The 14,763-nt window shown below is 58.5% G+C and overlaps 1 protein-coding gene across 1 annotated transcript; it reads left to right on the top strand.

Annotated features, from left to right (window-relative positions):
* The first annotated feature begins 3,063 nt into the window (after positions 1-3,063).
* On the top strand, positions 3,064-14,707 carry LOC149913601 (mucin-3A-like). Its single transcript, XM_090129347.1, has 8 exons — positions 3,064-3,100; positions 3,859-4,050; positions 6,094-6,153; positions 7,572-7,734; positions 9,648-9,800; positions 11,031-11,122; positions 13,010-13,071; positions 14,642-14,707. The coding sequence occupies exons 1-8, from the start codon at positions 3,064-3,066 to the stop codon at positions 14,684-14,686; spliced, it is 804 nt and encodes a 267-aa protein (XP_089985473.1). The 3' UTR covers positions 14,687-14,707.
* The last annotated feature ends 56 nt before the right edge of the window (positions 14,708-14,763 follow it).

Below are 14,763 nucleotides of genomic sequence, written 5' to 3'. Positions count from 1 at the left end.
ACCAGCCCCACAACTACCATAACCCACCCCACAACCACTGACACCCCACCCACCACCAGCCCCACAACCCCAACCACCCACCCCACAACCACCGACACACCAACCACCCACCCCACAACCACCAACACCCCAACAACCCGCCCCACAACCACCACCACAACCACCACCACAACCACCACCACAACCACCCGCCCCACAACCACCACCACAACAACCACCGTCACCACCGCAGGTACCGCCCCCCCCCCCCCGTTTCTCCCCACGCTTTTCCCCCCTCCCCCAATTTTCCGACCCCATTAATTGCCCCCTATATTTCTTCCCCTATAGGGCTGTGTCACAACGGGGGCACGTGGCTCAACGGGGGCTGCGTGTGCCCCGATGGTTTCACGGGGGAAAAGTGTGACTTCGCCCAGGACCAAATCGACGTCGCAGCCGGTACCGAAAATTTGGGGTCACCCCACATCGCAGCAGTGGGGCTGGGATGGCAACAGGGCCCCATAGATTTGGGATATGGGGTCACCAATGTGAATCTGGCCCCATAGGACTCCATTTTTGGGGATATGGGGTCACCAATGTGTATGTGGCCCCATAAGACCCCAGTTTTGGAGATATGGGGTCACCAATGTGCACACGGCCATATAGAACCTATATTTTGGGATGTAGGGTTTCCCATGTGCACCTGGCCCCATAGGACCCCACCTTTGGGGATATGGGGTCACCAATGTGCATGTGGCCCCATAGCAACCAGATTTGGGATATGGGGTCACCAATGTGCACAAGGTCCTACAGGACCCCAATTTTGGGGATATGGGGTCACCAATGTGTATGTGGCCCCATAAGACCCCAGTTTTGGAGATATGGGGTCACCAACCTTCACATGGCCCTATAGCAACCAGATTTGGGATATGGGGTCACCAATGTGCACGTGGACCCATAGGACCCCAATTTTGGGGATATGGGGTCACCAATGTGCACCTGGCCCTACAGGACCTATATTTTGGGATGTAGGGTTTCCAATGTGCACGTGGCCCTGTAGGACCCCACTTTTGGGGATATGGGGTCACCAACCTGCATGTGGCCCCATAGGAGACAGACTTGGGATATGGGGTCACCAGTGTGCACGTGGACCCATAAGAGAGAGATTTGGGATATGGGGTCACCAATGCGCACGTGGCCCTATAGGACCCAGATTTTGGGGATATGGGGTCACCAACCTGCACCTGGCCCTATAGGACCCAGATTTTGGGATATGGGTTCTCCACCGTGGCCTTGGCCCCATAACTATTTTGGGGTCGGGGCTCTTGGGTCAGGGGCTCTTTTGGGACCAGGGGCTCTTTTGGGGTCAGGGGACCTTTTGGGATCAGGGGATCTTTTGGGGTTTTTGGGGCTCTTTTGGGGTCAGGGGCTCTTTTTGGGTCTTTTGGGCTCTTTTGGGGCCATGGGATCTTTTGTGGTCCGAGGTTCTTTTGGGGTCAGGGGCTCTTTTGGGGTCTTTTGGGCTCCCTTGGGGTCAGGGGACCTTCTGGGATCAGGGGGTCTTTCGGAACCTCATCTTTTGGGTTTTATTCCTTTCTGCTCTATTTTGGGGTTTTTTTGGGGGGGGAATTTTCTGATTCTTTTCTTTTTTTCCCCAATTTTGACACTTTTTGCCCCCAAAAAAAAGAGACCAACGGGACGGTGCCGGTGGAGGTCCGGGTCACTAATAGGGTTTTTGAGGAGGATTTCCGTGACAACACGTCGGATGCGTATCGAGACTTCGTGCGGGGCTTCAGCAAGCAGGTGAGACCCCAAAAAGGGGGGAAAGGGGACCCCAAAATGGGGAGCAGACCCCAAAATGGGGATGGGGGACCCCAAAAATGGGGGAGAACCACCCCAAAATGGGATGGGAGACCCCAAAAATGGGGGAGAACCCACCCAAAATGGGAAGGGACCCCAAAATGGGGATGGGGGACCCCAAAAATGGGGAAGGGGACCCCAAAAGGGGGGAAAGGGGACCCCAAAATGGGGAGGGGACCCCAAAATGGGGATGGGGGACCCCAAAAATGGAGGAGAACCCACCCAAAATGGGAAGGGACCCCAAAATGGGGATGGGGGACCCCAAAAATGGGGAAGGGGACACCAAAAGGGGGGAAAGGGGACCCCAAAATGGGGAGGGGACCCCAAAATGGGGATGGGGGACCCCAAAAATGGAGGAGAACCCACCCAAAATGGGAAGGGACCCCAAAATGGGGATGGGGGACCCCAAAAATGGAGGAGAACCCACCCAAAATGGGAAGGGACCCCAAAATGGGGATGGGGGACCCCAAAAATGGGGAAGGGGACACCAAAAGGGGGGAAAGGGGACCCCAAAATGGGGATGGGGGACCCGAAAAATGGGGAGAACCACCCCAAAAGGGGGAAGGGTGCCTTAAAATGGGGGAAATGGGGTCCCGAAATGGGGACCCCGAAATGAGGATCCCAAAATGGGGAGGGGACCCCAAAAGGGGGGAAAGGGGACCCTAAAATGGGGAGGGGACCCAAAAATGAGGATGGGGGACCCCAAAAATGGGGGAGACCATCCCAAAAAGGGGGAAAGGAGACCCCAAAATGGGGAGGGGACCCATAAATGGGGATGGGGGGCCCCAAAATGAGGATCCCAAAATGGGGATGGGGGGACCCCAAAAGGGGGGGAAGGGGACCCTAAAATGGGGAGGCGACCCCAAAATGGAGATGAGGGACCAGAAAAATGGGGGGGAAAGGGGACCCCAAAAGGGGGAAGGGTGCCTTAAAATAAGGGAAATGGGGTCCCGAAATGGGGAGGAGACCCTAAAAGGAGGTGGAAAGAGGGGACCCTATAAATGGGGAAGGGGACCCCAAAATGGGGAGGGGGACCCCAAAAATTGGGAAGGGGATCTATAGGGGAATTTAGAAAAGGGGATCCCAAAATGGGGCAGGGGGACCCAAAAAATGGGGATGGGAGACCCTAAAAGGAAGGAGGGTTGGTGGAGGGGGATGTGGGACCCCAAAACCGGGGTGGGGGACCCCAAAAAGTGAGGAGGGGACCCCAAAATGTTTCCCCCACAGATGGACGAGGTCTATAAGAACATCGAGGGCTACCGCGGCATCCAGGTCCTACAGCTCAGGTACGGGGGGCCCCAAAAAAACCCCATTGGGGGGCGGTGGGGGGGAGAGATTGGGGTCCCCCATCCCAACCCCATTGGTGGAGGTTTTGGGGTCCCCCATCCCACCCCACTGATGCAGTTTTTGGGGTCCCCCATCCCACCCCATTGATGCAGTTTTTAGGATCCTCCATCCCACCCCACTGATGCAGTTTTTGGGGTCCTCCATCCCACCCCATTATTAGGGTCCCCCATCCCACCCCATTGATCCAATTTTTGGGGTCCCCCATCCCAACCCCATTGATGCTCCATGGGGTGAAGCTTTTGGGGTCCCCCATCCCATCCCACCGATGCAGTTTTTGGGGTCCTCCATCCCACCCCATTATTAGGGTCCCCCATCCCACCCCATTGATCCAATTTTTGGGGTCCCCCATCCCAATCCCATGGATGCAGTTTTTAGGATTCCCCCTCCCACCCCACCGATGCAGTTATTGGGATCCCCCATCCCACCCCACTGATGCAGTTTTTGGGGTCCCCCATCCCACCCCATTGATGCTCCATGGGGTGAAGCTTTTGGGGTCCCCCATCCCACCCCACCGATGCAGTTTTTGGGGTCCCCCATCCCACCCCATTGATGCAGTTTTGGGATCCCCCGTCCCACCCCACTCATACAATTAACGGGATCCCCCATCCCACCCCATTCAAACCCAACGGCTTGAAGATTTTCCGCTGCCCCCGCCTCCCACCCCATTGGTGGGAGGTCACGTGCCCCACCCCTCACGTGACCCCCCCCCCACCCCCCCCACCCTATATAGGAACGGCAGCATCATCGTGGACCACCTGGTCCTGGTGGCCCTGCGGGTGACGGCGGACGCGGAGCAGAGGCTGCAGAACATCTCCAGCAGCGTGCAGGAGGAGATCCAGGCAGCCGCCGGCAGCAACTGCAGCTCAGGTGGGGGACGTGGGGACAGCAAATCCCCCTCGGGGACATCATCGTCCTTTGGGGTCGTCATCTTTTGGGGTCAGCTCCCCACGGGGTCATCGCTTCCCCTTGGGGACGTCATCTTTTGGGGTCATCATCCTTTGGGGTCACCTCCCCTTGGGGATGTCATCTTCTGGGGTCACCTCCCCACGGGGTCATCACTTCCCCTTGGGGACGTCATCTTCTGGGGTCACCTCCCCATGGGGACATCACGTCATCCATTGGGGACGTCATCTTTTGGGGTCAGCTCCCCATGGAGGCATCACGTCATCCGTTGGGGACATCATCCTTTGGGGTCACCTCCCCTTGGGGATGTCATCTTTTGGGGTCAGCTCCCCATGGGGACATCGCGTCATCCATTGGGGACATCATCCTTTGGGGTCATCAACCTTTGGGGTCACCTCCCCTTGGGGATGTCATCTTTTGGGGTCAGCTCCCCACGGGGTCATCACTTCCCCTTGGGGACGTCATCTTTTGGGGTCACCTCCCCATGGGGACATCGTGTCATCCGTTGGGGACGTCATCTTTTGGGGTCACCTCCCCATGGAGGCATCACGTCATCCTTTGGGGACATCATCCTTTGGGGTCATCTCCCCTTGGGGATGTCATCTTTTGGGGTCAGCTCCCCACGGGGTCATCACTTCCCCTTGGGGACGTCATCTTTTGGGGTCAGCTCCCCATGGAGGCATCACGTCATCCGTTGGGGACATCATCCTTTGGGGTCACCTCCCCTTGGGGATGTCATCTTTTGGGGTCAGCTCCCCACGGGGTCATCACTTCCCCTTGGGGACATTATCTTTTGGGGTCAGCTCCCCATGGAGGCATCACGTCATCCGTTGGGGACGTCATCTTTTGGGGTCACCTCCCCATGAGGCATCACGTCATCCGTTGGGGACATCATCCTTTGGGGTCATCAACCTTTGGGGTCACCTCCCCTTGGGGACGTCATCTTCTGGGGTCACCTCCCCATGGGGTCATCACTTCCCCTTGGGGACATCATCTTTTGGGGTCACCTCCCCATGGGGACATCGCGTCATCCATTGGGGACATCATCTTTTGGGGTTATCTCCCATTGGGGTCATCATTATCCATTGGGGACATTGTCTTTTGGGGTTATCTTCCATTAGGGTCATCATCATTCGTTGGGGACATCATCTTTTGGGGTCACCTCCCCATGGGGACATCGCATCATCCGTTGGGGACATCATCTTTTGGGGTCACCTCCCCTTGGGGTCATCACTTCCCCATGGGGACATCATCTTTTGGGGTCACCTCCCCTTGGGGACATCGCATCATCCGTTGGGGACATCATCCTTTGGGGTCACCTCCCCTTGGGGTCATCACTTCCCCTTGGGGACATCATCCTTTAGGGTCACCTCCCCTTGGGGACATCTCCTTCCCTTGGGGACATTGGGGACATCATTTCCCCTTGGGGACACCTTCCAATGGGGACATTGGGGACGTTGGGGACATTGGGGACACCTCCTCATGGGGACGTCATATTCTATTGGGGACCTTGGGGACCTTGGGGACACCTCGCCATGGGGACACTGGCGACATTGGGGACATCTCCTCTCCTTGGGGACATTTGGGACTTTGGGGACTTTGGGGACATCTTCCATTGGGGTCACCTTCCACTGGGGACATTGGGGACTTTGGGGACATCTCCTCTCCTTGGGGACATTTGGGACTTTGGGGACATTGGGGACATCTTCCATTGGGGTCACCTTCCACTGGGGACATTGGGGACTTTGGGGACACCTCCTCATAGGGACGTCACATTCTATTGGGGACCTTGGGGACTTAGGGGACACTGGGGACATTGGGGACACCCCCCCATGGGGACACTGGGGACATTGGGGACATCTTCCATTGGGGTCACCTTCCACTGGGGACATTGGGGACTTTGGGGACACCTCCTCATAGGGCCATCATATTCTATTGGGGACCTTGGGGACTTTGGGGACACTGGGGACATTGGGGTCCCCTGCCACGACGTCCCTTTGTCCCCAGGTGAGCTCTGCCTCTCGGATGCCAGCGTCGGGAACAGCTCCTTTGAGTTCAACGCAACGGGTGAGAAATTGGGGGGGGGTCGGAGGGGGCGACCCCAAAAGGGACCCGTTAATGGGGACACCCCAAAAGGGAAACCCCAAAAAGGGACACCCTAAAAGAGACCCTTTAATGGGGACACCCCAAAGGGACACCGCAAAAAGGGACATCTCAAAAGGGACCCATTAATGGGACACCCCAAAAGGGACACCCGAAAAGGGACACCCTAAAAGAGACCCTTTAATGGGGACACCCCAAAAGGGACAGCCCAAAAGGGACACCTTAATGGGGACACCCCAAAAGGGACACCCCAAAAGGGACCCATGAATGGGGACACCCCAAAAGGGACACCCCAAAAGGGACCCATGAATGGGGACACCCCAAAGGGACACCGCAAAAAGGGACATCTCAAAAGGGACCCATTAATGGGACACCCCAAAAGGGACATCCCAAAAGGGACCCATTAATGGGGGCACCCCAAAGGGTCACCCCAAAAAGGGACACCCCAAAAGGGACACCATAAAAGGGACCCATCAATGGGGACACCTGAAAAGGGACACCCCAAAAGGGACGTCACCATTTGGGGTCCCCCATGACGTCACCATTCGGGGTCTCCCCCCCCATGACGTCACCATTTGGGGTCCCCCATGATGTCACCATTTGGGGTCTCCCCCCCCATAATGTCACCATTTACCCCCCCTCCCCCCTATGACGTCACCATTTGGGATCCCCCCTATGACGTCACCACCTGTGGTCTCCCACCCCATGACGTCACCATTTGGGGTCTCCCCACCCCATGACGTCACCATTTGGGGTCTCCCACCCCATGACGTCACCATTTGCTCCCTCTTCACCCCCCCATGACGTCACCACTTCCGATCTCCCACCCCCCCATGACGTCACCACTTCTGGTCTCCCCACCATGATGTCACCACTTCCGGTCTCCCACCCCAATGACGTCACCATTTGGGGTCTCCCGCCCCACCCCATGACGTCATCGCTTCTGGTCTTTCCCCCCATGAGGTCACCACTTCCGGTCCCCCCCCATGACGTCACCACTTCCGGTCTCTCACCCAACCCCATGACGTCACCACTCCCGGTCTCCCACCCCCCATGACGTCACCACCTCTGGTCTCCCACCCCCCCCATGACGTCACCACTTCCGGTCTCCCACCCCCCATGACGCCACCACTTCCGGTCTCCCACCCAACCCCATGACGTCACCACTTCCGGTCCCCCACCCCCCCATGACGTCACCACTTCTGGTCTCCCTCCCCCATGAAGTCACCACTTCCGGTCTCCCACCCCCCCCCCCCCATGACGTCACCACTTCTGGTCTTCCCCCCCCCCCATGACGCCACCACTTCCGGTCCCCCCATGACGTCACCACTTCCGGTCTCCCCCATGACGCCACCACTTCCGGTCTCCCCCCCCCCCCGCAGCCTTCTGCCTCTCGGTGACGCCCCCGGCTTTCGCGGCCTTCTATTTCCCCGCCGTCAGCAGCAGCGGCGTCTCCTGCCTCAGCAACTGCAGCGCCGGCGCCGCGGGGAGCATCGAGTGCCGCTGGGGGCGCTGCAGAGTCACACGGGGCGGCCCGCAGTGCATGTAGGGCGCGCCGATACGGGGCGGCCCTGTGTGGGGTGGGGGGCGGTCCTATAGGGGGTGGTGCTATATGGGGTGGTCCTGTATGGGGTGGGGGGCGGTCCTGTATGGGGTGGTCCTATAGGGGGTGGTCCTGTATGGGGTGGGGGTGGTCCTATAGGGGGTGGTGCTATATGGGGTGGTCCTGTATGGGGTGGGGGGCGGTCCTATATGGGGTGGTCCTGTATGGGGTGGTCCTGTATGGGGTGGGGGGCGGTCCTATAGGGGGTGGGGGGTGGTCCTATAGGGGGTGGTCCTGTATGGGGTGGTCCTATATGGGGTGGTCCTGTATGGGGTGGTCCTGTATGGGGTGGTCCTATAGGGGATGGTCCTGTATGGGGTGGTCCTGTATGGGGTGGTCCTGTATGGGGTGGTCCTATATAGGGTGGGGGGCGGTCCTATAGGGGGTGGTCCTGTATGGGGTGGGGGGTGGTCCTATAGGGGGCGGTCCTGTATGGGGCGGTCCTGTATGGGGTGGTCCTGTATGGGGTGGGGGGCGGCCCTGTGTGGGGCGGTCCTGTGTGGGGTGGGGGGCGGTCCTATAGGGGGTGGGGGGTGGTCCTATACGGGGTGGTCCTGTATGGGGTGGTCCTGTATGGGGTGGGGGGCGGTCCTGTATGGGGTGGTCCTGTATGGGGTGGTCCTGTATGGGGTGGCCCTATATGGGGTGGGGGGTGGTCCTGTATGGGGTGGGGGGTGGTCCTATAGGGGGTGGGGGGTGGTCCTATAGGGGGTGGTCCTGTATGGGGTGGTCCTATATGGGGTGGTCCTGTATGGGGTGGGGGGCGGTCCTGTATGGGGTGGTCCTATAGGGGGTGGTCCTGTATGGGGTGGGGGGCGGTCCTATATGGGGTGGTCCTGTATGGGGTGGTCCTGTATGGGGTGGGGGGCGGTCCTATAGGGGGTGGGGGGTGGTCCTGTATGGGGTGGTCCTGTAGGGGGTGGGGGCGGTCCTGTATGGGGCGGTCCTATATGGGGTGGGGGGTGGTCCTGTATGGGGTGGTCCTGTATGGGGCGGTCCTATATGGGATGGTCCTATAGGGGGTGGTCCTATATGGGGTGGGGGGTGGTCCTGTATGGGGTGGGGGGTGGTCCTATAGGGGGTGGTCCTGTATGGGGTGGTCCTATAGGGGGTGGTCCTATATGGGGTGGGGGGTGGTCCTATATGGGGTCTGTGGGAGGACCATAAATGGGGTTGGTGGGATGGTCCTATATGGGGATGGGGGCATGGCCCTATATGGGGTCTATGGGAGGACCGTAAATGGGGTTGGTGGGAGGACCATAAATGGGGTTGGTGGGATGGTATTATATGGGGTGGGGGGTGGTCCTATATGGGGTTGGTGGGATGGTCCTATGTGGGGATGGGGGGTGGTCCTATATGGGGTGGGGAGATGGCCCTATATGGGAATGGGGGGGGTGGTCCTATATGGGGTGAATGGGGGGACCATAAATGGGGTTGGTGGGATGGCCCTATATGGGGTGCGAGGTGGTCCTATATGGGATCTATGGGAGGGCCATAAATGGGGTTGGTGGGAGGACCGTAAATGGGGTTGGTGGGATGGTCCTATATGGGGTGGGGGGTGGTCCTATATGGGGTTGGCGGGATGGCCCTATATGGGATTGGTGGGATGGCCCTATATGGGGTGGGGGGTGGTCCTATATGGGGTTGGTGGGATGGCCCTATATGGGGTCAATGGCAGGGCCATATAGGGGGTCCATGGGGTAACCCTATATGAGGTATCCCTAAAAATCCCATTGATTTTTTGCCCTAAAAACACCAGAATTCGGGAGTGGGGGCTTTGGGGGATCTCACCTCCCCTTCCTTCCCCCCGACCCCATAACCCACCCCATAACCCACCCCATATCCCACCCCATAGATGCAACGAGCCGGAGCTGTACTGGTATATGGGGGATCGCTGCGCTAATAGGGTCAGCAAAACGGCGGTGGGTTTGGGGTCGGCCGTGGCCGTTTTGGGGTTGGCCACCATCGTCCTCCTCGTCTTCTTCATCCGGGCCAGGAGAGCGGCCAGGTGGGGTCCTTATAGGGTCGTTATGGGGTCGTTATGGGGTCGGGGGGTGGATATGGGGTAGGGAGGTTCCTATGGGGTCTGTGCCTCCATTTATGGGGTGGGGGGGTCTCTATGGGATCTGTCTCCCCATCTAGGGGGTTGGGGGGTCTCTATGGGGTCTGTGTTTCCATCTATGGGGTTGGGGTTGGGATATGGGGTGGAGGGGTACCTATGGGGTCTGTGCCTCTGTTTATGGGGTGGGGGGGTCCCTATGGGGGTCTGTCTCCCCATCTATGGGGTTGGGGGGTTCCTATGGGGTCTGCGTCTCCATCTATGGGGTGGGGGGGTCCCTATGGGGTGGGGGAGTTCCTATGGGGTCTGTGCCTCCATCTATGGGGTGGGGGGATTCCTATGGGGTCTGTGCCTCCATCTATGGGGTGGGGGAGTTCCTATGGGGTCTGTGCCTCCATCTATGGTGTGGGGGGGTCCCTATGGGGTGGGGGAGTTCCTATGGGGTCTGTGCCCCCATCTATGGGGTGGGGGAGTTCCTATGGGGTCTGTGCCTCCATCTATGGGGTGGGGGAGTCCCTATGGGGTCTGTTTTCCCATCTATGGGGTGGGGGGGTTCCTATGGGGTGGGGGAGTTCCTATGGGGTCTGTGCCTCCATCTATGGGGTGGGGAGGTTCCTATGGGGTCTGTGCCTCCATCTATGGGGTGGGGGAGTTCCTATGGGGTCTGTGCCTCCATCTATGGGGTGGGGGGGTCCCTATGGGGTCTGTGCCTTCATCTATGGGGTGGGGGGGTCCCTATGGGGTGGGAGGGTCTCTATGGGGTCTGCGTCTCCATCTATGGGGTGAGGGGTTCCTATGGGGTCTGTGCCTCCATCTATGGGGTGGGGGTGGGGTCTCTATGGGGTGGGGGAGTTCCTATGGGGTCTGTGCCCCCATCTATGGGGTGGGGAGGTTCCTATGGGGTCTGTGCCTCCATTTATGGGGTGGGGGGGTCCCTATGGGGGTCTGTCTCCTCATCTATGGGGTGGGGGGGTCCCTATGGGGTCTGTGCCTTCATCTATGGGGTGGGGGGGTCCCTATGGGGTGGGAGGGTCTCTATGGGGTCTGCGTCTCCATCTATGGGGTGAGGGGTTCCTATGGGGTCTGTGCCTCCATCTATGGGGTGGGGGGGGGTCTCTATGGGGTGGGGGGGTCCCTATGGGGTCTGTGCCCCCATCTATGGGGTGGGGTCGGTTATAGGGTCGCTTATGGGACGGACGTGAAGGAGCGCTGGTACGAAGACACGGATGGGAGGTGGAGCCCAGTGTGGGAATTCGGGGAGTGGAATAAAGGTGAGGGGGGGGCGGGGGGGGGCAAAATTTGGGGGGGGGGGGGGGGGTCGCAAAATGGGAGGGGGGACGAAAATGGGGGGGGGGTCCCAAAAATGGGGGTGGGAAGAAAAATGGGGTGGGGTCTCAAAAATCCGGGGTGGGGGGAACAGAGGGGGGAAGCAATTTTGGGGGGGGGCCTAAAAATGTGGGTGTGGGGGGGGGAATTTATGGGGGGGGGTCCCAAAAATGGGGGGGGGGGGCAAAAATTTGGGGGGGGTCGCAAAAATGGGGAAGAGGGCAGAAATTGTGGGGTCCCAAAAATGGGAGGGGGGCAAAAATTGGGGGGGGGTCCCGAAAATGGGGGTGGGAACAAAAATGGGTTGGGGTGTCAAAAATCCTGGGGGGGGGGTTTGAAGTGGGGGGGTACAAATTAATGGGGGGGGCTCCCAATTAATGAGGGGGGGTCCCAATTAAGGGGGGGGGGCTCCTAATTAATTGGAGGGAGTCCCAATTAATTGGGGGGGGATTGATGAGGGGGGTCCAAATTAATGGGGGGGGGGCTCCCAATTAATGAGGGGGGGTCCAAATTAATGGGGGGGGGAGATTGATGAGGGGGGTCCAAATTAATGGGGGGGCTCCCAATTAATGGGGGGGGGCCCAATTAATTGGGGGATGGGTTGATGTGGGGGGGTCCAAATTAATGGGGGGGGGCTCCCAATTAATGAGGGGGGGTCTCAATTAAGGGGGGAGGGGGAGATTGATGAGGGGGGTCCAAATTAATGGGGGGGGGGCTCCCAATTAATGGGGGGGGGTCCTAATTAATTGGAGGGGAGTCCCAATTAATTGGGGGATGGGTTGATGTGGGGGGGTCCAAATTAATGGGGGGGGGGCTCCCAATTAATGAAGGGGGGTCCCAATTAATGGGGGGGGAGGTTGATGAGGGGGGTCCAAATTAATGGGGGGGGGGGCTCCCAATTAATGAGGGGGGGTCCAAATTAATGGGGGGGGGCTCCTAATTAATTGGAGGGGAGTCCCAATTAATTGGGGGGGGATTGATGAGGGGGGTCCAAATTAATGGGGGGGGGGCTCCCAATTAATGAGGGGGGGTCCAAATTAATGGGGGGGGGCTCCCAATTAATGGGGGGGGGTCCAAATTAATAGGGGGGGGGCTCCCAATTAATGAAGGGGAGTCCCAATTAATTGGGGGATGGGTTGATATGGGGGGGTCCAAATTAATGGGGGGGGGTCCCAATTAAGGGGGGGGAGGAGATTGATGAGGGGGCTCCCAATTAATGGGGGTGTCCCAATTAATTGGGGTATGGGTTGATGGGGGGGGTCCAAATCATTGGGGGGGGGGGGGCTCTTAATTAATGAGGGGGAATCCAAATTAATTGGGGGCGGGGGGGTTGATGTGGGGGGTCCAAATTAATGGGGGGGGCCCTAATTAATTGGAGGGGAGTCCCAATTAATTGGGGGATGGGTTGATGTGGGCGGGTCCAAATTAATGGGGGGGGCTCCCAATTAATGAGGGGGTTCCCAATTAAGGGGGGAGGGGGAGATTGATGAGGGGGGTCCAAATTAAGGGGGGGGGCTCCTAATTAATTGGAGGGGAGTCCCAATTAATTGGGGGATGGGTTGATGGGGGGGGTCCAAATTATTGGGGGGGGGGGGGGGCTCTTAATTAATGAGGGGGAATCCAAATTAATTGGGGGCGGGGGGGTTGATGTGGGGGGGTCCCAATTAATGGGGGGGGGGGGGGGGGAGTCCCAATTAACAGGGATAATGGGGGGGGGGGGGGTCTCATTAACATTAAACGAAGCGCTGATCGATGTGGTGGTGGGGGGGGGGTCATAACTGGGGGGGGGGGACACCACAATTAACACCCCCCCCCCTTCCCCCCCCCCACAGACGCCCCCCCCCCCGAGGGCTCCATGCGCGTGGATCTGCACTCTGTGGACACCTCTGCTATGGTGCGACCCCCCCCCGCCCCCCCCCCCCGGGACCCCCCCCCCAAAAAAAAAAAACAAAAAAAAAAAGCTCGTATTTTAAGGACCCCCCCCCCCCCAGTTTTCCATTGACCCCCCCTATATTTTAAGGACCCCCCCCAAATTCCCATTGACCCCCCCCATATTTTTGCCCCCCCCCCCAATTTCCCATTGACCCCCCCATATATTAAGCCCCCCCCATATTTTAAGCCCCCCCCCATATTTTAAGGCCCCCCCCCCAGTTCCCATTGACCCCCCCTATATTTTAAGGACCCCCCCCCAGTTTTCCATTGACCCCCCCATATATTAAGCCCCCCCCCATATTTTAGGGACCCCCCCATACTAAGGACCCCCCCAATTTTCCCATTGCCCCCCCCATATTTTTGCCCCCCCCCCAATTTCCCATTGACCCCCCCATATATTTAGCCCCCCCCCATATTTTAAGCCCCCCCCATATTTTAAGAACCCCCCCCAAATTCCCATTGACCCCCCCATATATTAAGCCCCCTCCCATATTTTAGGGACCCCCCCATAGTGAGGACCCCCCCCTTTTCCCATTGACCCCCCCATATTTTAAGGACCCCCCCCAATTTCCCATTGACCCCCCCATATATTAAGCCCCCCCCCATATTTTAAGAACCCCCCCCAATTTCCCATTGCCCCCCCCATATTTTTGCCCCCCCCAATTTCCCTTTGACCCCCGTATATATTAAGCCCCCCCCCCCAAATTTTAGGGACCCCCCCAATTTCCCATTGACCCCCCCATATTTTAAGCCGCCCCCCATATTTTAAGGCCCCCCCCCAATTTCCGTTGACCCCCTCATATTTTTGCCCCCCCCCAATTTCCCATTGACCCCCCCATATATTAAGCCCCCCCCCCCCATATTTTAGGGACCCCCCCATACTGAGGACCCCCCCCAATTTTCCCATTGCCCCCCCCCATATTTTTGCCCCCCCCACCAAATTCCCATTGACCCCCCCCATATTTTTGCCCCCCCCCCAGTTTTCCATTGACCCCCCCATATATTAAGCCCCCCCCCCCATATTTTAGGGACCCCCCCATAGTGAGGACCCCCCCCCTTTTCCCATTGACCCCCCCATATTTTAAGGACCCCCCCCAATTTCCCATTGACCCCCCCATATATTAAGCCCCCCCCCCAAATTTTAGGGACCCCCCCCAATTTCCCATTGACCCCCCCATATTTTAAGCCCCCCCCATATTTTAAGGACCCCGCCCCCAAATTCCCATTGACCCCCCCATATTTTAAGGACCCCCCCCAATTTCCCATTGACCCCCCCATATATTAAGCCCCCCCCATATTTTAAGCCCCCCCCCATATTTTAAGGACCCCCCCAATTTCCCATTGCCCCCCCATATTTTTGACCCGCCCCCTATTTTAAGGGGGTCAATTTTCCATTTCCCCCCCCTCATATTTTAACGACCCCCCCCCCCCCAATTTCCCATCAATCCCCGCAGCAATTTTTACTCCCCCCCCCCTCCAAACATCCCCCACTGACCCCCCCCCTTTTTTTTTTTTTTACCCCCCCCCTCCAGATCCATTTCCAGCGACCTGAGAGAAACCCGGAAACTGAATTCTGACGTCACCTCCGGGGGGGGGGGGGGGGGGCACTGTGACGTCACGGGGGGGGGTGACGTCACAAAGGGGGGGGCGGTGG

The sequence above is a fragment of the Phasianus colchicus genome, chromosome 36 (genome assembly GCF_987193195.1).
Source record: "Phasianus colchicus chromosome 36, bPhaCol1.hap1.1, whole genome shotgun sequence".
Lineage (NCBI taxonomy): Eukaryota > Metazoa > Chordata > Aves > Galliformes > Phasianidae > Phasianus > Phasianus colchicus.
This window is presented reverse-complemented; position numbering and strand designations above follow the sequence as displayed.

Coding starts and splice junctions, on each gene's coding strand:
- LOC149913601 (XM_090129347.1), top strand. CDS start 3,064: ATGGACGAGGTCTATAAGAACATCGAGGGCTACCGCG. Junction 6,154..7,571: donor CTTTGAGTTCAACGCAACGG/GTGAGAAATTGG, acceptor CCCCCCCCGCAG/CCTTCTGCCTCTCGGTGACG. Junction 13,072..14,641: donor CTGTGGACACCTCTGCTATG/GTGCGACCCCCC, acceptor CCCCCCCTCCAG/ATCCATTTCCAGCGACCTGA.